At 34.8% G+C, this 23,673-nt stretch overlaps 2 protein-coding genes across 3 annotated transcripts; both read left to right on the top strand.

Moving 5' to 3' along the window:
- Window positions 1-7,263: 7,263 nt before the first annotated feature.
- On the top strand, window positions 7,264-13,644 carry LOC107460891 (uncharacterized). The gene is given in 15 exon segments (XM_021143992.2): window positions 7,264-7,554; window positions 7,847-7,926; window positions 8,216-8,333; window positions 8,416-8,594; window positions 9,100-9,182; window positions 9,297-9,481; window positions 9,784-9,845; window positions 10,059-10,161; window positions 10,251-10,370; window positions 11,321-11,394; window positions 11,465-11,583; window positions 11,669-11,825; window positions 12,291-12,363; window positions 12,977-13,104; window positions 13,336-13,644. Coding segments are annotated over 15 exon segments (1,761 nt in total). The 5' UTR covers window positions 7,264-7,397; the 3' UTR covers window positions 13,459-13,644.
- Window positions 13,645-14,652: 1,008 nt separating this feature from the next.
- Window positions 14,653-20,607, top strand: LOC107459909 (uncharacterized). 2 transcript variants are annotated; one of them, XM_021143984.2, is made up of 9 exons: window positions 14,653-17,698; window positions 17,845-17,949; window positions 18,079-18,231; window positions 18,597-18,760; window positions 18,864-19,011; window positions 19,218-19,340; window positions 19,437-19,524; window positions 19,697-20,222; window positions 20,368-20,607. In XM_021143984.2, the coding sequence occupies exons 1-8, from the start codon at window positions 15,428-15,430 to the stop codon at window positions 19,882-19,884; spliced, it is 3,240 nt and encodes a 1,079-aa protein (XP_020999643.1). In that variant the 5' UTR covers window positions 14,653-15,427; the 3' UTR covers window positions 19,885-20,222; window positions 20,368-20,607. The 2 variants fall into 2 exon arrangements, with proteins under 2 accessions (XP_020999643.1, XP_015933706.1); XM_016078220.3 differs by having other exon boundaries at window positions 14,655-17,698; window positions 19,718-20,222.
- Window positions 20,608-23,673: the final 3,066 nt, after the last annotated feature.

The raw sequence follows: 23,673 nt of genomic DNA on the forward strand, positions 1-23,673 counted from the left end.
AATACACCACTCACTGATAATTTCTTACTGTTTTCAGTTATTTTCTCTCAATTAAAAAACTCTTTTTTGCAGGTTCCACGCTAAGGTCGTCCAAGTTTCGAGAAACACTTTTTGAGTTAGAAGAGACTTGTCGAAAAGTGCGTGTCCAAACTTTAATTCAAAAGAAGTATCCTTAAATGAAACAAATACAATTACAAATTCAATGATGTAGGAATAATTTTTACTGATTTAATTTTTTAAAGTTGTGTTATATTGTATCATTGACATTCAACCTTCTTTTAAATTAAATTATTACTGAAATAATAAGAAGAAACAATTTGAATCATTCTAGAATAAAAAGTCATATAATAAAATATGTTTAATTTATTTGATGGTGTAAAGGATCGCAAATATATATTTTTTGTGAATACAATCGATTGAATAAAATACCAATTGATTAGTAAATAATGAATTTGATTCTAAATGGATTAACTCAAATCGATTGTATGCATAAAAAAATCGACTGCTTTGAGTTAAAAATTGATTGTAGAATGAGTTATATGTGTTCCTTAATTGGTTGTTGTTTGTATACAAAAATAACATAATTAAGTGTTTCAATCAATTATTTTTTCATTCAATCAATTAAATAAGTTGTCTAATCAATTGGATTTCTTAATTAATCAACTGGATAAACAATAAAATCAATTGACTAGAAAAAATTAAACCTTTTCTCTCTGTAAAACAATCGATTATTTTAAAGAGAAATAATTTTCAATCGCAAACCAATCGATTACTTAAATAAAAAAATTGATTGTTTTTCTACAAATTGTAATTTTTGCAATTTCAAAAAATACATATCTAACAATTGATAAACGATCATCATAAAGTCATTACAACAAATCGATAATCACATTAAAAAGAGATTTATAAATAATTACAATTATAAAAATTGGGCAATTAAAAAATAAATTAATGATAAACTATAAATTATTTCTTTAACGTTTGGATAAAGTCCTAATAGAATTCATAATATTTTAAACGTCTTATTTTGTTCATAAATATATTTTTAATTTTAAAACGTTAATGCTTTTTTTTTTGTGGGAGAAGGGGTTTAAAAACCCAACAAGAAGAAAAGCAACTAACTAAACCTTTTCATGAGAGGCACTCCAAAAACATCTTACATAAGAAAACTTAAAGCATCAAAAGACACTGCTTCCAAAATATGGAGACCGAAGGATAGATCATGCCCTTTTTAGCGAGGTTATCCGCAACCGAATTAGTTTTATGCGTCGAGGTTTGCTGCTCTACAAGATTTAGCATGTGAAAAAAATATTACTAATGTAAAAGAATCAAATGAAAAGATACATCAAGACAAAATCTCTAGACCTCCCACTCAACTAATTTAATCTGATCCCAACCCGATTGTTTCCACTAGCCCAACAAATGTTAGCCCAAATGCCTTTTGTAGTGGTATCTACGAGAGAAAGTATAATGGTAACAAAACCAACCCTGCCCTTATTAGGGCCAGCAAACTTAAAGCCCAATACCAGCCCCAAAACCCTTCTACTCTTATCACAAAATAATCTGTCACTAAACCTATGTCTTAATATGAAGCTATGTTTAAGACTCACCAAAAATTTTGTACCACATCAAAGGCAAATAACACCAACCCAATCCTTCACCCAACAGAATCTCAACCTCTTCTCCTCATTTCACCTCCCACCAACCCATCTAAACAACCTCCCATGACACCTGACCCTCTCCATGCTAACCATGTTCACCACGAGGAGAACTGGACGAACCCTTCACTGGATATGAAAATTCAAGATGTGAAAACTATATCACCCACCTGTATACTAGATCAGAGATACAAGCCTCTTGATCTCTCCAATGGTTCAGAAGTGGAAATGAAAAAGCAAGATTTTGTCGCAGAAAACTCAGAAGAATTGTCTCTGTTTTAATGATTATTTTTGTCTGGAATGTTAAAGGTGCTGCGAATAGGGCAACAATTCGCTCACTGATTGATTTTAGAAGAGTTCATAAGTCGGATATTATGCTTCTATTTGAAACTTGTTGTAGCGGTGACAGAGCTAGAGAATCAATTAGACAGATTGATTTTAGACATTCAATAGTAGAGGAGGCATAGGGGTTCTCAGGAGGAATCTGGGTCCTTTGGAATGATGATAACCTTTCAATTAACAGGATTGAGTCTCAGAAATAGTTCGTTCATTTGGAGGTCATAAAAGAAAGAAATCATAAATGAAATTTAACAGCGGTTTATGCTAGTCCTATTAAAAATGGGAAAAGGGAGTTTTGGGATCAAATGCGTTGTATTGCCACCAACCAATCTATCCCCTAGCTCCTAATGGGAGATTTCAATGATATCAAAGATGCTAAGGAGAAGAAGGGGGTGCTCCAGTGAATGCCCATGCTTGTAAAAGATTTGCAAATAACATAGAGAGTTGTAGCCTGATTAACATAGGATACTTGGGATCCAGGTTCACTTGGAAAGGTGGAATTCGGTAGAGTAGAAAAAGAGTCTTTAAACGTCTTGACAGAGGGCTTGCTAATCCAATTTGGAGATTAGTAAATCCGGAAGCAAAATTGGAGGTACTTACTTGCATTAACTCATACCACCACCCTCTTTGTCTTACCACCAACCCTGATAGAGTGGATAGAGGTCATAAACCGTTTCGTTTCAAAGTAATGTAGAAAACCTACCCATCCTTCAAAAATTTCCTTCTCCAGAACTAGAGAAAACATGAACCCTTCCTCAGTGCCCTAACTTACCTCACCAACAGTCTTAAGAGTTGGAATAAAAATTTGTTTGGTGACATATTCAAGAAAAAAAAATCATGAATATACTGAAAGAGATTCAGTGTGCGCCATCCTATGTAAGGAACCAATTCTTAGATGAGCTTGAAAAAGAGTTTAACAAAGAGTTGGACACTATTTTGGAATAAGAGAAAATTTTTTGGCTCCAAAAATCTAGATAACAGTGGCTTGCAGATGGAGATAAGAACACAAGATTCTACCATACAAAGACCTTGATCAGAAGAAGGAAAAACAAGATTTACAAGCTGAGAAAACCTGATGGCAACTGGTGTGAAGATCAAGATTTCCTTAAAGACATGGCTCTTGATTTTTTCCAAGATCTTTATAAATAAGAGGAGAAGAACAGACTTGATTTGAGCATTTAACATCATTACCCTTCCTTGAGTGAAACTCAAAGTAAGTCTTTTGTCCCCTCTCCTTCTATGGCAGAGATAAAAGAGGCAGTATTTGGGATAGGCTCCTTGAAATTCCCGAGACAAGATGGTTTCTCTGCTCTTTTTTTTTAAGGAAAACTGGAACCTTCTGGCTGATGATTTTTGCTCCTTTATCCAGACCCTTTGGCTCTCCCCTGATCTTATTAGTGACATCAACCAGACTCTCATTTTCCTCATACCAAATATCTCTCAACCCGAATTCATCTCCCAGTTTCATCCAATAGTGCTATGTAATGTTGCATACAAGTGTATTACAAAAATTATTGTTACAAGAATTAAACCACTTTTTCCTGAGAGAATTGCCCCCAATCAATTTAGTTTCATTCCGGGTAGAATTATTCACGACAACAACATCATTGCCAAAGAAATTATCCACAACATGAAGAGAATGAAAGGAACAAAAAGATTCATGGCAGTGAAGATCGATTTCAAAAAAACGTATGATAGGTTGAACTGAAATTTTCTCAAGAAGAGTCTGATTGATTTCGGGTTCTCCCAGCATTTTATAGATATCATCATGGCCTGTATCTTATCTATTAAATACAATATTCTTTGAAATGGTTGTCAATCTAATGAGTTCGTTCTCCAAAGAGGTATAAGGCAAGGGAACCCATCTCCCATACCTTTTTGTGATTGTTATTGATAAACTGTCTCAAATGATTGAGCAAAGTGTGGATTTGGGAAGCTAGAAGCCTATGAGGGCGGGCAGAGCAGGACCAGATACTCTTGTCTTCTCTTCGCGAATGACCTGCTCCTTTTTGCTGAAGCATCAGTTGAGCAAATACAATATATCAATGAGATGTTGGAGTCTTTTAATAAAGTTTATGGTTTGAAAGTAAGCATGGCTAAAACTTTCATCTTCTTCTCTAAAAATGTTAACTTCAACCTAAGAGAGAAAATTTTTCATATTAGTGGATATAAAAAAGTTAACCAGCTAGGCAGATATCTATGTGCGTTTTTTACAAACAGCAGAAGAGACATAAAAGTGTATAAAAATGCTATTGATCGAGTGAAAGGTAAGCTTAAAAGTTGGAAAATAAATTGTTTATCCTTTGCTGGGAGAGCGACTCTTGCTCAATCAATAATATCTCCAATCCTTAATTTTGATATGATGTACTCTCGTGTCTCAAAAGAAATCTGTAATGAAATAGAAAAAATCCAAAGAAGCTTCATTTGGGGTAAAGGGGGGGGAGGGGAAGAAAAATGCATGCTATTTGCTGGGAAACATTATGCAAACCAAAACACCTGGGAAGTTTAGGTTTCAAAGACCTCCAAATCATGAATGAAGCTTTCTTACAAAAATTTTTTTGGAGAATGCTTCAAGAGGATGATGCTCTTTGGGTGCAAACCCTCTGAAACAAATATGGCAGAAATTTGGATTTGTTTCACTTAACTTGCATAAAAATAGGTGACTCGAACTTGTGGAAAGGAATAACAAACGCTACGGAGTTTCGTAGGCATCATATCTCTTTATCAATTGGAAATGGAAGAACGACTAATTTCTGACAGAACAGGTGGATTATAGGAGAACCAAACCTCTTGCAATCTTAAAATAATCTCCATCAGGAGATTGATTTAAAGGCCAAAGTAATAGAAGCTGTGAACATAAATGAAGAGTGGGATTTCAACTTTTTAGCTCGTCACTTACAAAAAACAACTATCAACAAGATAAGAGGTATACCCCCTCCTTGTGAGGAGGTGAGACAGGACAAAGTGCTATGGAATCTTTCTCAAGATGGAATATTCACTGTTAAAAGTGCTAGGGATGGCAAAGGGTCCCCATGGGGGATAGGACATGCCCCCCGCCCCCGCCACCTATAATCTGTCTCCATCCCTGCTTTGTCCCCACAATGGGTAATGGGGACCCCGTATCCGCCGAGGATTGGGGTCTCCACGGATATCCACAGATTTGAAAAAATAAGAAACTTTAAAAATAAATTCACAACAAGCAAATAAGTTTAGAATTCAATTCAACTATAATACAAATTCAATGCAATACATATATAAATTCAACTGTTTTCATCTCACATAATTATTAAATCTTCTTCAAATATACAATGAATTTAACTCATCTTCGTCTGTTTCTAATTTATAAATTTAAAAATAAAAATTTTCAAACTAAAACCTTAGCCTCTCCAAAACATTGTGTCCAATGGCCACCGCAGCATTTAATCCACCATAGATATGTTCATTTCAATAACAAACATCTATTATTACAAAGAATTAAGAGTTTCACGTGGATGGTAGCTCACAAAAAACTAATGACGTCTCAAAGAAAAGATAGATTGTTTGGAGCAAGCTCTTTCTGTCATATTTGTAGCAACACGAAGAAAAATTTGAGTCATGTCCTTCGAGATTGCCAAGCAGTCTCCACTTTTTGGGCCAAAATCATAGTCCCCTCTCACCTTCAATCTTTCTTTAGAGCTCCCTTTGATGCATGAATCTGTTGGAATTTAGCATCGGATTTAGGTCACTCCAAATAGATGCCATGGCAATCAGTGTTCATGGTAACATGTTGGTGGATGTGGCGATGGAGAAATAAAGAGATTTTCTCCCCTCCTTTTAAGCGACCGGAAGATGCTTCTATGGTTATATTCTCATATATCAAGAATGTGGAAGAGGCTTGCAAGATTTTTAATCTTTATGGAATGATATCAACAAGAATTGAAGCTCATATAAGATGAATTTCGCCACCCCTGAATTGGGTTAAGGTTAATTCTGATGGTGCAGCAAAAAACAGTTAAGGAAAGGCGAGTTGTGGTGGAATTATTAGAGATAGTCACGGAAGATAGATTGCAGGCTACAAAGCTAATTTGGGATATTGTATAGCCTATAGAGCAGAGCTATGGAGGATTCTCAATGGACTCCAAACAGCTTAGGAGCTAGGCTTAATAAATGTTATTATAGAATCGGATTCAAGTGCGGCTATTGTTATGCTTTGTAATAGAGGTAAACTCTGGTGCAATCTGGATATCATTACTAGACATATAGCAAGGTATATAGATAGAGGTTGGGAGCTTATGTTTCAGGCTTTTAACATACTCATAGAGAAGGTAATAGGTGCGCGGATCACTTTGCGAGAGAAGGCACAATAACCAGTGCGGGATGCCATTTTATTGATCTTTCTTCTAGTATTCTTAGTTTGATAATTGATGATAATTGTAGAGGGGTTAGTTTACCCCAAAACATAGTTGTTTAGTTCTTTTTTCTGGGCTTAGGCCCCGTTTATATACTAAAAAAAAAAAAGAATGCCAATATCAACTACAAGAGAAATAAGGGGTGAGTAAGTAGATAGTCTTTTTTCATAAAATTAATAGCAACTGTTAAATTCAATTCAATCATTAAAGAATTGAACGTTATGATTGATTAATAGGATTTTGAACTTTTTTTACAAGAACGAAATTAAAAAAAAGAATATTATAAAAAAATTTTGGTTATGTTTTTTTAACAAAAAAATATAACTTAAAAATAATATTATTAATATTTATATCATTCACTCTCTTAATTATTCGTGTAAATTTAAATGATAGGACAATATTAAATTCGTTTAAAATTTTATAAATCCCATCTAAATTGAACCTCTCAAATTGAGCTCAGTGAAGATGTTATAGTCACACACTCACACTTGGTTAAGAAAAAAAATACGTTGGAATTAGTGTGACCTTTTTAAATTAGTCTAACTTTAGTCACCAAAAAAAATTAGTCTAACTTTTAATAAAAATACTAAAAGTAAAAAATACCAAAATTAAAACAAAAAATAAAACTCAAATCAAACTCGCCTTAAATTTTGTCTCCTTATAAATTATCAAAGAGAAAAAAAAATTAAATAATATTGACTTATAATCTTATGATAATATTATACTATCATTTCGTTACCAACAAGCCCACAAATATTATATTATTATTATTATTAAACTTAAAGCCTGCAATGGTGTGAACCTAATCTAAATTATTTTCCATCTCCAAACCTACAAATCTACAATACTATACTTTCGAAAGCCATACGAGTCACATAATATTGAGGCAACAATGAAATTTTGGTGATGATAAAGTTCCAAAAAATATTTGGTAACGAAAGCACAACGAATCAAATCAAAAGAAAAAATTGTAAAAAGTATATATATAATAAAAAAGAAAATAAGATATTGAATGTCAGGCAAAAAAATATTAGGAGGTTGGTATAAGAATAATTCAGAGCCACTCCGTCATACACTCTCCGTCGAGATGGCCTCCGCCACCACTTCCGACGAGCCTTGTCGGAATGTATTCCTCGGCGTTGACGTCGGCACTGGCAGCGCCCGCGCAGGTATTTATGTAATCAATCCTATTTGACCTCCACCTTTTTTTCCTTCATTTCCGATTTTGCTCTGCATTCTTGTTCTGAATCCAATTATCACATTGTGTTTGATGCTCGATGAGGTGGAGTCGCTGTTTTATATGTGTGTGCTCGCCCCTCGATATTTCTGCTTTCAGAAATTGCTTAGATAGTCGTTAATGATAATGAAGCTTTTCAGCTAAGTTTTGTTCATGGTAGTAGACTTGTAAGATGCGTCAAACTGGTACTAATTTGATTTAGTCCTTTTTTATGAGTTTTGCAGGGCTGTTTGATGAGAAAGGAAAGCTTCTTGGTTCTTCTAGCAGCCCAATTCAGATATGGAAAGATGGTGCTTTTGTTGAGGTATCTTTTATTTATTTATTTATTTTTAATTTTCAATGGAAAATACCTAGGTTTCATTTATTAATTATTATCATTATACATTGATGGATGAAGCCAGTATGCAATATTTGGGATTTTAAAAACAGTCCTGGTTATGTATTTTGTTGATCTTACGAATGGGGAAGGGATGGTTTTGAAGTTTTCACTTTAGTTCCCTGAGTTAGATATATGTGGTGCTTTTCACTTTAATTTTTTTTTTTAATTTATGTTTATATTTTATAATGTAGATTCATCTTTTTGTGCTAAACAGCAATCCTCCACAGATATATGGCTTGCAATCTGTGCAGCTGTAAAAGCAGCTTGCTCTCAAGCAAAAGTTGCACCTACAGAAGTAAGAAGTCTAGGATTTGCAGCTACTTGTTCTCTGGGTATGTAACATTTCTCTTTACATGATAGATTTAATTTGTTTATATAGTGACTCTAACTGATTGTTTATGAACTATATAACAGTTGCAGTGGATGCTGATAGCGCACCTGTTTCGGTTTCTTTGACTGGTGATTCAAGAAGAAATGTCATAGTATGGATGGATCATAGAGCTGTAGAACAAGCAGAAAGGATCAATTCCTCTAACTCACCTGTATTACAGTATTGCGGTGGAGCTGTTTCACCTGAAATGCAGCCACCAAAGGTACCATCTGAACTAATCCTATTATTTAGTCACTGGTCAGCATACATAATATGCTATGCTAAATTATCTTTTATTGTTTTAGGCATTTTTCTCTATATATGCTACTTTGTTAAAAAAGTTTTTTAAGTGCAGTGCAATTCATACTCTTTATGGCAATGGCTATTGATGGAAATGAACATTGAATGTGTTAAACACCATGTCTGCAACTGGGGCGGGGTCGTCTTATCTTTTAGATTAAGATCAATAACCTGACTAACAGATTTGTAGAATATATATACAAATTATTCTTTAATGAAAAGAAACTTGGAACATGGGGGTTAATTAAATGTGTGCTTGTCTATCGGAAAAAATTATGTTACACAGTCTTTACCGATCCAAGCTACTAAACTGGTTACATTTTGCTCAATGCAGTTGGTTCACATGATGTATTGTTACATCATCTATAGTTTTGAGAATCATGCTCTCTTTTATGAACTCATTTTCCAAAGCATTCTAAACTTTACAGCTTCTATGGGTTAAAGAAAACTTGCAAGAGTCTTGGTCTTTGGTTTTCAGGTGGATGGACTTGAGTGATTGGTTGTCATACAGGTACTTACTTATGTATTTATCTATTTATTTATTTTGTTATTCTTGATGTTCAATGTCATTCTATGTTGGAGTCAAGTGGTGCTTAGCCTTGATTTATTTCTGGTACTTCTTTAGGGCAACTGGAGATGATACTCGCAGTTTGTGCACCACAGTTTGCAAATGGACATATCTTGGTCATGCTCACATGCAGCATATCAATGATAAAGACTCCCGGGATATGGAAGCTTGTGGATGGGATGATGACTTTTGGGAGGAAATTGGTTTGGGTGATCTTGTTGAAGGACATCATGCTAAGATAGGTATTCACATCCAACTAACATTGCCCTGCCCAATGTTGAAATCTCATAAGCTGTGAGACTATCTACGAGGATTGAGTGCAAGATATATATTTTTTTTCTTTTACACATAGTGCAATATTTTTTGTTATTATTAAGTTTGAAGGTTGGTAATTTTTTTTTGAAGAGTTCTTGTCTTTTTCATGCTTGATTCAATGAACACTGGAATAAGCTTGAGTAGGCTGACAGTCAAAATCTGCTTTTTGTTCCATTCTTTTCTGTTCTGTATTCCCACTTCTCAACTTGATAATGAATCATAATAACAGGAAAAAGTGTTGCTTTCCCTGGACATCCTTTGGGTTCTGGGCTTACTCCTACTGCAGCAAAGGCAAGAAATCTTTCACTAAACATTTAAGTATTTCACGTTACTTTGAATTTTGAACTTTTACTTTGGTCAGTTCATTAATCAAACAAAAATATCTTTGCTTAATGGGAAAATATTGTACAGACTCCCTCTTCCGCGGTTATTAATTCAGCTTGATGTGATAGACTCTAATAATTCAGCTGCTTTTTAAAACTTCTGATGGGTTGAAATTTTCAGGAACTGGGTCTCTTACCAGGAATTCCTGTTGGCACATCACTAATTGATGCTCATGCTGGTGGTGTGGGGGTAATAGAAAGTGTGCCTCCAACAGAAGCTGGAGGTTGTTGTCCATACCTTATATACCTGTGATTGTAAATTTTTTGGATAAGTTGGTAGCATTTTGCATCTAAAAGAACTTGTATATCTCAGAACATGATGAAGAAGCAATTTGCAACCGGATGGTGTTAGTTTGTGGAACTTCTACATGCCATATGGCCATATCCCGAAGCAAATTATTCATTCCCGGGGTCTGGGGTCCATTTTGGTCAGGTATGCTATGCTGTTTTCTCTTAAATAAAGCATTTGTTTCAAGGAATTTCAGTTTATTCCCAGGAATTGTCCATGGAAATATATTATGTTTCTTTGAAGTTTTAAATTCTAACACCTAGGAATAAATTATTCCCAGGAATAATTTATTGCCTAAAATATGACATTTTATTCCCATCCAAAAAGATGGATATTTGATATTCCCATGTCAAGGGAATAAGAATTAAGAATATTATTATATCCCTTAATTATTATGTTTCTTGTCAAAGAAGTCCTCCTTTTATTAGTATTGAGGTTATTTGAAAATTACGAATCTATTTCTAGGAATATGTATAATAAAACAAACATATCCTAATTTATTCTGGAATATTAAAAATAATTCCCAACCATTTGTAGTACTCGGGTATAATATTCCTAGACATAATATTCCTTGGAATATATTTATTAACGTTATAAACGTCCTCTTAAAGAACTAAATCTCAAGTCTTTATCATAGCGTTGTAATAATCAAGAGTCACTAACGAGCTGGCTACCCAACCATGCAGAACAGTTGTTAATATCTATACATCTGAGAGTTATTGTTTCTCTCATTTGACAATTGGAGTTTCCTTTTTTTTTTAGGTAACAATTTTAAGTTGCGTTGCATGCTTGTTTGTGTTTGAAAATTCATGGGTAAACCTGTGTTGATTGGAACTCGCATCTGAAAGATATTCATTTTAGATGAGCTGATGATTGTTTTTCTCATGCTAACATTCCTTTTGTGACTCTGTTCTGATTTAAATCACTAACTTATATTTCTTTAAAACGTAAGAGATTAATGTAATTGAAGGTTATCTTTGACAGGATCATGTGATGGATACCCTGTTTAATTTTCAGTATCCCCCATTTTTAACCATTATTGGTTCTCTTGCATCTATGTCTTCACCTGTTTTTCCTTTTTTCTGGACATTCAGCAATGGTACCTGAATATTGGCTGTCCCCCTTTTTTTCTCTTAAAAGTATACTAAATATATAAATTACTCAACTAGTCAAATTCAGCACCATTTATAATGCCTTAATGAGGTTAATTGTTTTATGCTTTAAACAATGTTTCAGAGATTTCTGTGTTTGAGCTTCTGAACAAGCACTTGGAGACATTGATGATTGAGCAGAATAAATCCTTTGTTGCTGCTTTGACTGAAGATTTACACGTTCTACCCGACTTCCATGGGAACAGGTATGCGACCAATATAATCTTTGCCGTTAGATTCCAATTGCCATAGTGACATCCAAATAATAGGCTTCTATATATTATGGTGCAGGTCTCCCATTGCAGATCCAAAATCAAAGGGAGTTGTCCATGGTATGACACTTGACACAAGTGAGAAACAGTTGGCTCTTCTATACCTGGCAACTATGCAGGGCATTGCATATGGCACACGTCACATTGTAGAGCATTGCAATGCCCATGGCCACAAAGTAAGGATGCACAATGCCATCACACCTATTTGAGGTTATTATCTGTATTTTGAGTTGACTAGGTTTTAATATTCATCCATGTTCACACCTGCATCCATTGAGTCACACCTTGTTTGTGTTGCTAGCATCCCTCATCCTTTAAGCTGAGGATGACTCTAAATCCAGAAGAAAAGAAGTTTAACAGGCATGACAATATGTCATGATTACAACTATATTCTTTTGTACTTGTGAGATTTGATTAAGTAACTGCCTAAGATTTGATTCTATAACTTCAAAAGCCTAGGCAAGGAGATATTTTGTTTGCTAATTTTTTTGTGCATTATGATAGTGTAACCACACTAGTAGTGATTTTCGTTTAATGAGTTATTCTTCTATAGCCCTGTTATGTTGCCAAGTCTTTACTCATGGTTGCTGATGCAGAGTTGGTGGCTTTTAATTTCATGATTGTACTGCCTTTGCTTGCAGATCAACACTCTACTTGCATGCGGTGGCCTTTCAAAGAACCCTATATTCATTCAGGAACATGCTGATATAATCGGTATGTATTGAGGAATAGGGTTGCGGGAGTGTATGCATAAGAATTGCACACTATATACTGTTTTCTCTCTGCTACATATTCGATACGTCTCTGTCTGTGTGAAGCAGAAAATTGCAATAATCCAACTGTTGAAATACAGGATATGAATAAGCAACTTCAATTCTATGCAAATGCACTATATACGTGAATCTTTTCATCTAACTTTACGTTTTAAACATGTCTACATGGTATACTTTGGTTCAACCATTTAACACAATAACCATACACTATTTTATTTGTCAAATTAAATCAAACCAAACTAAACCTTGGTTGGTTAGCCTCTTTAATTTTGGTGTTTAAGGTCACTCCTAGTATCTCAAATTTTGTCATTAACACAAGTTAAGGGATTTGGATCCTATGGAGTTCCCTGCTAAAATAAAGTTGAAATTGTTCCATGATCTGTATTTTTATTGTCCATAAATCATCCATAAAACATTGACTGAAATTCATGTGCACTCTAATTGTATGTAATGACATATATGGTCATTGAACTGTCATTGAGGCATTATTTTATATTTAGTTCTTTAAAATAAAAAGAGGTTGAAATGATGAATGATGGTTATCATTTTCCCAGGTTACCCTATAATTCTTCCAAGGGAAAGTGAATCTGTGCTATTGGGTGCTGCTATTCTGGGAGCTGTTGCTACAAGGAAATATCATAGCCTTAGTGATGCCATGAAAGCCCTGAATGCACCGGGTCAGGTGGGGATGCCATTCTTTCTGTCATGAAACATTTAGAGGGAAAAAAAGAGTAATTTCTATTATCAGATCGAAAATTAAGGTCAATTTCATATACATATAGGGATGGCACATTCCAAGTAGTTCTTAAAGCTGTATCAACAACATTTGAAGTATAAGAACTGAAATGTCTGCTCAGACTAGCATAATGACATAACATGAGTTCAAATTTAAAATGCTTGTAACTTTTGGCAGGTGATTCATCCATCAAATGATCCAAGGGTTAAGAAGTACCATGATGCCAAGTATAAGATCTTCCGTGGCCTCTATGAACAGCAGCTTTCTAATCGTTCCATCATGGCTCAAGCCTTGGCATAGCTTCGCAGTTTGCATGCTGCTCTGCTTCAACCCAAACTCTGTTCGATTAGGTGCTATTTCAGAAGCAGCCTCTTTATACGGTCGAGATTGTTGTCCTCGTGAAAGAAATCACGTCTTGTATGTTAATAGGTTCATGAACGTATCTTTTAAAGGTTCTCTTGTGGCATAGGTTAGACACGGTTCGAAGGTAAGGGGGATCTTAATGTCTATGTACAGATTAATGGGGCATCTTATTCTTTCCCTTTAAAAAGAAGAAAAAAAAATTAAACATCTAATTTATGGTATATTTTGTCGTTAAATTAGGTCATTAAACTAGTTTAACTGGTGTCTAATACTAATATGCTTTTCGATATTCAAAACAACAACACTGTTTTGGTAAATGAGAACCCTAGGCTCGCTCAGTAAGTCCCTTGTCCAAAGTAACTAGACAGCTGGCAGCATCATTTGCAAGTAGTCTCTGATTTAATTAGATCTGCACTTGCTGGCTTGGAAGGCATATTTCAATATCAAATAGGTTCTGATACCCATCCAGCCCTTTTTTGTTCTTGTGAACCTTTAATTGGTTTAAGAGACAAGAGAAATATTCCAAGTGGTTTTGACTTATTCTCTCGGCAGGACAAATCATGCTGACACGCTAAGCAATTAAGCATTCAATTATTTATCTCAACTCATACTAATTTATACGATCAAATATTTAAACAGTCATTAATAAATAACCCCTCAATTCATCATCATTAACTAATAGATTTACATGATTCCGGGTTGCAAACAAAAACACCTGACTCCGAAATATAACTAACTTCTTTGTGGGAGAGGGAAAAAAGACAGTGAAGCAAGAAAAAGATATAATTTGAATTATATTAACATAAGATCTTGCATATATTTTGTAAAAAAATTTTTTGAATTTTTTAAAAATTTTGAATTTGGTTGTTGATGGCAATGCCAAAGATGACTAGGAATGTTTTACTTTCTTCAGTTGTTAGTGAATTTTATGTTCAGTTGTACTTATGATTTTGAGATTCTATTTGCTTCACCTAGTGTGTTGAGTTTTTTAATTAAAAAAAAAAAGTTTAATACACATATAAAGTATGTTGTTTACTCAAACCAAGATCTATTTGTAACCTCGTATTCTAATCTCACAAATCTATATTTTACCACTATCATAATCTCACCTCCTGAAGAGTGAGAAGTGGAAGTGGAAGTGAAAGTGCAGGGTTGAGTTGACGTTCACGTAGGAGAATGAGGAAAAAGAGCATATGCTAGAGAGATAAATAATATGCGAAAAGGAATACCGTTATGAGAGAGTGCCACGTGTCACGCTACATGGCAAGCAGGCATCGCATCTTGGAACATCCTTCAACCACATCCCCCACTTCCTGCCTCCTCTTCCTCTGCCTATGGCGCTCCTTCCCTATCACCATCACCATCACCATCACTATCGCCTCCTCCTCCTCCTTCTTCCTCTTCTTCTGCCTCCTCTTCTTTTCAATTCCTTAATCTCTGATCCAAATACACACAAAAAGAAAAACCGAAAGCAATAGTGTGTGATAGAGGGGGAAGACCGGAAGAGAGCGCTCAGAGCCAACTAACGCTGCTCAAAAATCTAACCCAATTGGGTCGCGTTCCCACTCCCAAATTTCCAATTTTTATTATCTATTATCTATCTATATCGAATACCCTCTAATTCGCCATTCCAGGTATCGCTAATAACTTCTCCTATAGATTTGGATCTATCTGCACTGCACACGAACCCTTTGCTGATTCTTTTTCCTTTTTTTTTTATTATTATTATTTATTATTGTTTCGTCTTGATTACCTTCAATGAAAGTTACCATTTTTGTTGATAAATTACCACCTTCTTGACTCGTTGCTATTCTTCTCGGGAATTTGATGCCTTTTTTCTAGTCTTCAACCTCATTCTGAATCGTGACACGCAAGAGTTCTATGATGTGAATTGTGAGTTGTTCTCATGTGTAATAAAGGGTTTCAATGTTTCCTGAGCGAGTCTGAGAATCTAATCAATCATCCACGTCCACCACAACAACAGCAGTTACACTATAATTTCATGGATAGCCCCACTGTGGCTCAATCACCGCCGGCATCGAGCCTCAACGATGATAGCCGGCGTGTGAAGTTCCTGTGCAGCTTCCTGGGGAGCATAATGCCCCGCCCACAAGATGGGAAGCTGCGGTATGTTGGTGGAGAGACGCGTATTGTGAGTGTTCCAAGAGATGTTAGCTATGAGGAGTTGATGGGGAGGATGAGGGAACTATATGAAGGTGCTGCTGTGTTGAAGTATCAGCAGCCTGATGAGGATCTTGATGCACTTGTCTCTGTTGTGAATGATGATGATGTAGTTAACATGATGGAGGAGTACGACAAGTTGGGGTCTGGAGATGGGTTCACTAGGCTTAGGATTTTCTTGTTTTCGCAATTCGAGCAGGATGGTTCCTCACACTTCATTGATGGGGAGGACACTGAGAGGAGGTATGTTGATGCATTGAATAGTTTAAACGATGATTTCGGTAGGAAGTTGCAACAATCAGAGTTCAGTATGATGAGCCCTGTGGAAGATATCCATGTACCTGAACAGTTCTTTAGTCCACTTAGTGTGGAGAGTGGGATGCTTGGCCACAGAAATGGGGAACTATCTATGTCTCAGTATAATTTGCATCAGCTTGCAATGCAGCAACAGCAGCAGCAATCTATGGGACAGAGGTATAATGAAATGGATGCTCCATGGAATCCTTCCTATTTCTCTCCTAGGCATCATGCTCTCCATGACTCAAGATCGTTGGTGGAATATCCATCTTCTCCCACTGGTACAAGGTACCGTGTACAATTTCCTGAGATGCCGGATAAGAGCATTGATAGAGTGCAGGAAGAGTATGCTCGAATTCATGTGAGTCAACATCCTATCTATGACAATCAACAGCAATATTCTGAAAATGTAGTTTGGATGCCTACTGGTGAGAAGTCAGGTTTTCCAGGCAACATTCTTCATGGTGCCCATGTCATGGATGGGAACAGTAGATATGGTCAACCACATCCATGTGCGGAATGCCAATCAAACAGGGACAATTTTGCAGTGAATGCGGATGCAAAGTTTCATCCTGGAATCTATCCCAATGAGGATTCAAGAGGACATGCCTCGGGCTCAGGAAGAGTGAATGATCATTATGGTGGTGATGTTCCTGTTCCTGTTCCTGTTCCTGTTCCTGTTCCTGTTACAAATTTCTCCATTGGGCATGGTAGTGTGTCTGATGGACATAACTTATCTTCTAATTATATTCATCAACGAGCTGGACCTGAATTAGGGGCTGAACTTTTCCCTGACCAAACTGCAGCTGCTATACCACATCTGAAACTTCCTTCTCTGGAAGAGCACGGTATGCAGTACAGCAACCCATCTTCTTCCTTTGGAACAGATAATCATTATGCTGTGCCTCGTGGACATGTGCCTGGGCATCCTTTCTGGAGGAACACTCCAACTCCAGTTCATATTGGACCATCATACGAGGCAACTGCTCCACCTAATGGCATTATAAATGCTGGATTAATCAGGGGGGAGGGCAGTCCTGGATTTTTCATTGGATCAGATGGTCAAAATGCTTGGGTGGATCCCTCACAGAAATTGTCAGGTCATGATGGGTTAGACATCCCAGAACACCCTTCTGCACAAGCGCAGAAACACCCACTTCCAGTAGATAGTCTTCATCCCCCACAGGACAAAAATTCTGGTATCTACACAGAACATGTGCAGCTGCTAAAATCACCTCTTAATATGGTTCTGAACCAAGAGGTTTTAAGAAATGATACTCATATGACAGAGGCAATGAGTTTGCTATCTCGAAGTTTGCGTGAAGGAAAAGAGGAGAAATCCGAGGATATAGTTGAAAACTGTGCTGCACACATGCAGAAGATATCTTTTGCAGTGCAGAATAAAACTTCTGAGAATGTAAGCGGAGCTGCTAATCCTGTTGAGTCTAATAATTCAAACGCAAAGCCTGCAGAAGAGGTTGCAAATGTTGAAAAACTGAGTAATAAGGACCCACCTGTTCCAGAAGATTCTAAGGATTTGGTCGATCAATTCAGCTTTTTGCCCGAGTTGATGGCTTCTGTCAAAAAGGCTGCATTAGAAGTTGCTGAGGAGGTGAAAACTACAGGTTGCATGAATCCTGATCCTCAGATACAGAATTCACCTCCAAATGAAGACACAACAAATGAAGTTGAACCAGTGGTGAGGATGAAGTGATTTTGATTTCTTCTTTCAAAATGAGGCGAAATATCCTCTAGAGTGGGGTGTAGATTTTGCTTGTGATTATGTTGCCTTAAAGTATCTTTTCTTTGTTTAAAGCCTTACAGTATGTCCTTACTTTCTTGTAGAATGCTCATGGTGATCTAGAATTGGATGCTGAAATTGACCACGTAGATACTTCTAAAATTGAGCCTACTGAAGCTGAGGAAGAAGCAATCGCTAGGGGATTGCAGGTTTTCTTGTCATCTAGTCAAATCCATTTTGTTCTGCATGTTACTTTGTTCTCTTTTCCGGTTGAGATATTTTTATGGCTTTTCTTTCCCCCGTGTTTTGGTTTTGATGGTAGACTACTAAATTTTCAGACAATAAAAAATGATGATTTGGAGGAAATCCGTGAACTAGGTTCTGGAACTTATGGGGCTGTTTATCATGGGAAGTGGAAAGGTTCTGATGTTGCTATTAAGAGAATAAAAGCCAGCTGTTTTGCTGGAAGACCGTCCGAAAGGGCTAGATTGGTAATATTCGGATTTGATATTTTATTTATTTATACTTTCTTTCAAATGACTATTGATTCAAATTTGTGGAATGATTTTTTTTTATTATTCTTCTTTTGCTCTGTATGTCATGAATTTTCAATTTCTTGTTCAAAAGCTTTTCTAAATGAAAAGGCTGAAATATTGGCTGTAAGCTGAGATTGAGATGTTGTTTGCTAGCCTGGTTAGAAAGGAGGAAAACTAGAGCAATTATAAATTCTCACAAGTAGTTTGTATATAAATTATTAGACCTAGGAATATAGCGATTTTATTAAACTCGCTCAAGTAGTTTTGAATACATCAAAATAATTAGTGACTTCATTTTTATCTTTATATTTTTGTCCCAGATTGCAGATTTCTGGAAAGAGGCATTGATGCTGAGTTCATTGCATCATCCAAATGTTGTCTCTTTCTATGGCATTGTTCGTGATGGCCCTGATGGTTCTTTAGCAACTGTGACGGAATTCATGGTTAATGGATCTTTGAAACAGTTCTTGCATAAGAAGGATAGGTAATTTAATTCATCAGGCCTTGATGTGCTTTCTAGGACTGCACCACCCTACCTGTCTGACAGTTTTGATCAACTTATGCTTTATATTGTGGGCAATTGACAGAACGATAGATCGTCGGAAGAGGCTCATCATAGCTATGGATGCTGCATTTGGGATGGAGTATTTGCATGGAAAGAATATTGTGCATTTTGATTTGAAATGTGAGAATCTATTGGTCAATATGAGAGATCCACAACGTCCTGTCTGCAAGGTATCCCCTTAAAACAACCAATAACTAAGCCTTGTCCTACTAAGCATTGTGGAAACTTCAATTAAGATAAAATTCTATGACAACAACTGTGTAAACTTCAAGTTGAGATGCCTAAAGCAATGCAATAACTTCTTTTTCCTGTTCGAATATATTTTAATGGAAAACCTTTATAGCAGAGTTGAAATGATGTTTTCATAAATTTTCAGATTGGTGATTTAGGTTTATCAAAGGTTAAACAGCACACACTAGTGTCAGGAGGGGTACGTGGAACATTGCCATGGATGGCACCTGAACTTCTTAGTGGGAAAAGTAATATGGTATCGGAGAAGGTATTCTTGGCATAGCTGTTTGGCTTTTACATTTCTTATAACTGTTTCGCCATCTCTAATGATCTTTCTTTCTGACCTTGGTTGCTTGTTCTGTAGATTGATGTTTATTCATTTGGGATAGTCATGTGGGAATTGCTCACAGGGAATGAACCCTATGCTGATATGCATTGTGCTTCAATAATAGGTGAGAACCAAGTAAGAAGCAAAATACATAGAGCGATTTGTTTTGCTACATAATATGCTCTTTGTGGTCTATATTCTTGTCAACAATGTGCTTGGAAGTTGGAAGAGTATTGGCTATCTTATATTTTGCTAAGGAAGTCACTGTTGACTTTTTTTATACATATATGCACTAGTTTCTTGTTTTTGTTTTGTAGGAGGAATTGTGAACAACACTTTACGTCCTCAAATCCCGACATGGTGTGATCCTGAGTGGAAGTCTCTAATGGAAAGTTGTTGGGCTTCTGATCCTGCAGAAAGGCCATCTTTTTCAGAAATTTCGAAGAAGCTGAGGAGTATGGCTGCTGCAATGAATGTCAAATAGTCTGTTGTTACCCTTCTCCCATTGTATGTAGCATAGGGTTGGTAAAAGGAGGAAATAAGGTGAAGCATGTTTCTTCCAGTTCAAGAATCACGATGCTTAACTTAAAAGAGAAGAGAAGGGAGGGAGTGGGGGAGATCTTAATTCCCCTGTTATTCAATCTTATCCAAGCTTGTACTGTAATATCATGCCTTGGTTTAGTCTTAAAAGATCTTTTATAGTGTTGCCTTGAATGGTATTTTAGATTAGTGCATATAGTTGCACTATAGCATGATGGATTTTCTCTCAGAAGCGGCATGGTGATCTGAAGAGAGCTACATGTGGAATATCAATATATCACAGTGAGTGATTTATTAATAGACATCTATCAATGATTTATTATTGATAGGATGGAATGTGAATAGTAGTTATGACTATGTAGTTGCCAAAACATTACTATTATTTGTTTTTCTTCCCTCTGTTAATGAGTGATATTAATGGGTGCAGGGCTTTTGCAGTTTTGAAAGTGATCAGGTTTTGGTGGTAGCAATTGTGGTTTTACTACCGCCTGTAGAGGAACCATGCCTTCTCTCTGGAGGGATGTGTACATAAATTTAACCAACATGTCTCCTTTATTTCTATGCAAATGTAATAAAATTCAATTTGTCTTCAAAATTATATTTGACATTATTTTTTATATTATATCAAAGATGATATATGTTCTCTCAATAAGAACATTCTGCTTAATTAGTATGTTTTGCCTGCCACTTTTCTCAAATATGAATGTTAAGTGCCTTTGAGGTGTGATTATTCATTCAATGAAGATTTGTCCAAATTAATGGTTGAGGTACTGATTTAACATTTTAATGAGTTGGGGAACCATAACCTATAGTGACTAAGCAATTAAAACAGTGTTTTTCCAAAGTGGAGCAAATAAAACAGAACCACCATGTTTTGGAGGGATGCTGTTAGTATTCTAGTAATCTAGTATAAAACAAGATAATATTAGGAACCCCATTAAGTTTTCTGCATTAAAACTAATGTTGTCTGTCTTTTATCTTATCTAAATTAAAGTAGATATCCATGGTTTCAATTTGGAGATATTAATGGTTTCCCAATGATTGTATAATGAAAGATGAAGTAAGATAAGATGGTGTGGCATCACCAACTCTGAAATTGAAGAAAAATCCACAAGGTCAATTTGAGTGACACAATCATCATCTACTCCCTTTGGCCCTCTACAATCCATGTCCTTCTTCTATGTCTCATGTCTCATACCTAACACACGGCTTAGACTTTTGTACTAAAGTCAAAGTAGGTTGACTTTGTACAGATGTCTATAATCTCTAATCTATATCGTGAATCACCAACTATATGAAAGAAGCTGCTTCTGTTGCCAATTTCCCATAGTAGTACTAACTGAATTATTTCTATGAAACAATATTGTTCTAGAAACAATGGTATAGTGAATAGCACTGTTTTTGGTGAAAACTATGATGTTATTATTTTGCTAAAAACAAATTATAAAAGTTGGTTTCTCCAAGGAGATAAACTCAATATATATAATGAATTTAATTTTGATGTACTGACAGTGTAAAATGTTTTATACAGTTGTATAATTATAAGTATTCTCTTAAATGATCATTTACGTGGTCAATGTAAAAAGTAATTATTTTTATTAATATAGTGTTATGTGATTGTATACACATATAAAACGATTTTACACTGACAATACATCAAAATTAAATCCTATATATAATATGCATCTAGCTTTTGAGGATTTTAAGAGTCAACAATTGTGTATATAATAAATTGAATTACAAACCAGATTAGAGTTTGTTACCAGTATTATTGAAACAAGTATCTAAGGGTTTGGCATGAATTGACATCTGTATAGGGGGGTTAACTTGAAAATGAGGTTAAAGAACAACTTGAGTGGCTCAATAGCGTAACTGGATCTGTTAACAGTGTCTCTACTTTGTATTATTTTAATTTTCAAAAGGTGCATGAGACAAACAGAAAATAACAGTCCATTTAATTAATTTATTTAGTATGAGTAACACGTATTTAAACAAGTATTAATACTTATTAATATATAGTGTACCCTTTAATTTGTAGCACAAAATAAAATTGGCGTCCAAACTCCAAAGTCTACTAGCAGCATCTTTGTCAACCCTAGTGACGACATATACAAAGAGTGTCTGATCCTTCTGCGAAATTGCTGGCTGTTTTTTGTTTCTAAATGACTTTTTATTTAATTTGATCATGCTTATCTTAATTTTGAAAATTAAAATACTAATTTAAACAGAATGGAATTCCAGGTGTCACGATAACAAAGTTTTTATATTTTTCAGCATTAAAAAAAAACCACGATAATAAAGTTTTTATATTTTTCAGCATTAAAAAAAAAACAGAGTGTATAATATTGTGTACCAAAAGCATTAAAGCAACAACACCTAACTAATAGAAGCAATTAAAGATAATATGTGACTAAGATGAACGTACACTTTATAAATATTACAATTTAACACCGGATGAAAAATGAGCTCGTTGACAAAGTTTAAATCTGTATTCTAATCATCATCCCAAGTCTAATTCGCTATAATCTAAGCATGCGTGATTATCCAAATCAAATAATTGGTGTTGAACATTGAATGAGTGAATAATAAATTAATAATGATTAAAACACAAGAATTTTTCCGAAGAATTTATCCTTAAAGTAGTGTTTGGAAGTAATTGTCATTAGAACATAATTATAGACATAGAGAGACATTAGAAATGAGATCAAAGACTAAGAGAAAAGCTAAAGTGTTTATTTTTAGTAGGACGGAAAATATATTTATTTTAAGACATTTTCTTAAAAAATTTAATTTGGATAAATTTATTATGAGTTAATTTTATATTGTTCATCTAATTATATAATGTTATGTTAGCAAAAATAACTACTTTTTATATATTAAAATGGTTAACGTTTAAATTCGTCCCTGAAAGATCACGCAATCTTTATTTTTGTCCCAAATGATTTTTTTAATCAAATTAGTCCCTGAAAGATAAACTGTAAGTCAAATTAGTCCTTCTGTCAGTTGGATAATGACGTGTCACGTTAAGTGCCACGTGGCATGATGACGTGATACGACATGTAGCAGGTCAGTAACACGTGGCACTTGACATGTAAAAAAGTTTTTTATTAGTCAAAATAGTCTTTGAAAGTTCAGACGTAAGTCATTTTCATCTCTCAAATTTTAAAAATTAGTCAAACTAGTCCTAATATAATTTTTTTTATTTTTTCTTTATAATATTAAATTTGAAATATTTTTTGATACTACTAATTTTAATAGAAATATAATTGACAAACAAAACATTAATAATTGTATCTTTTCTTCTTAAATTTTTTTTTAATAAAATTATCTCTCTCCTCTATTCTTCTCAAAATCTCTCTTATTCTTTTCTATTCTAAAATATTTTTCTTACATTATTACATTTTGCTGGAAAATATATATATACTTAAAATTGAAATGTATGTATTTATTAACCTAAACAAAGTTATATGTTCAAAATCAAAATTTATGTATGTTAACCTAAATAAAGTTATACCACTCTTTTTTTAGTAAATCTGTTTTTTTTTTCATTACGGTATTACTTACATATAGGATGTAAAGATAGTGATATTTAGAGTCAAAATTCAAGAAGATTCGCAAATTTTACTTCAATTCTAAACTTTACAAAATATTAAAAATTTGTTGCTTAATTATTATTATTATTATTATTATTATTATTATTATTATTATTATTATTATTATTATTATTATTATT

Source organism: Arachis duranensis, chromosome 1 (genome assembly GCF_000817695.3).
Source record: "Arachis duranensis cultivar V14167 chromosome 1, aradu.V14167.gnm2.J7QH, whole genome shotgun sequence".
NCBI lineage: Eukaryota > Viridiplantae > Streptophyta > Magnoliopsida > Fabales > Fabaceae > Arachis > Arachis duranensis.

Bases quoted from the DNA above. Each gene is read 5' to 3' on its own strand.
- LOC107459909 (XM_021143984.2), top strand. From the start codon at position 15,428: ATGTGTAATAAAGGGTTTCAATGTTTCCTGAGCGAGTCTGAGAATCTA. The intron at 18,232-18,596 runs GTAATATTCGGA...TTTTTGTCCCAG, and splicing joins CGTCCGAAAGGGCTAGATTG to ATTGCAGATTTCTGGAAAGA. The intron at 19,012-19,217 runs GTATCCCCTTAA...ATAAATTTTCAG, and splicing joins CACAACGTCCTGTCTGCAAG to ATTGGTGATTTAGGTTTATC.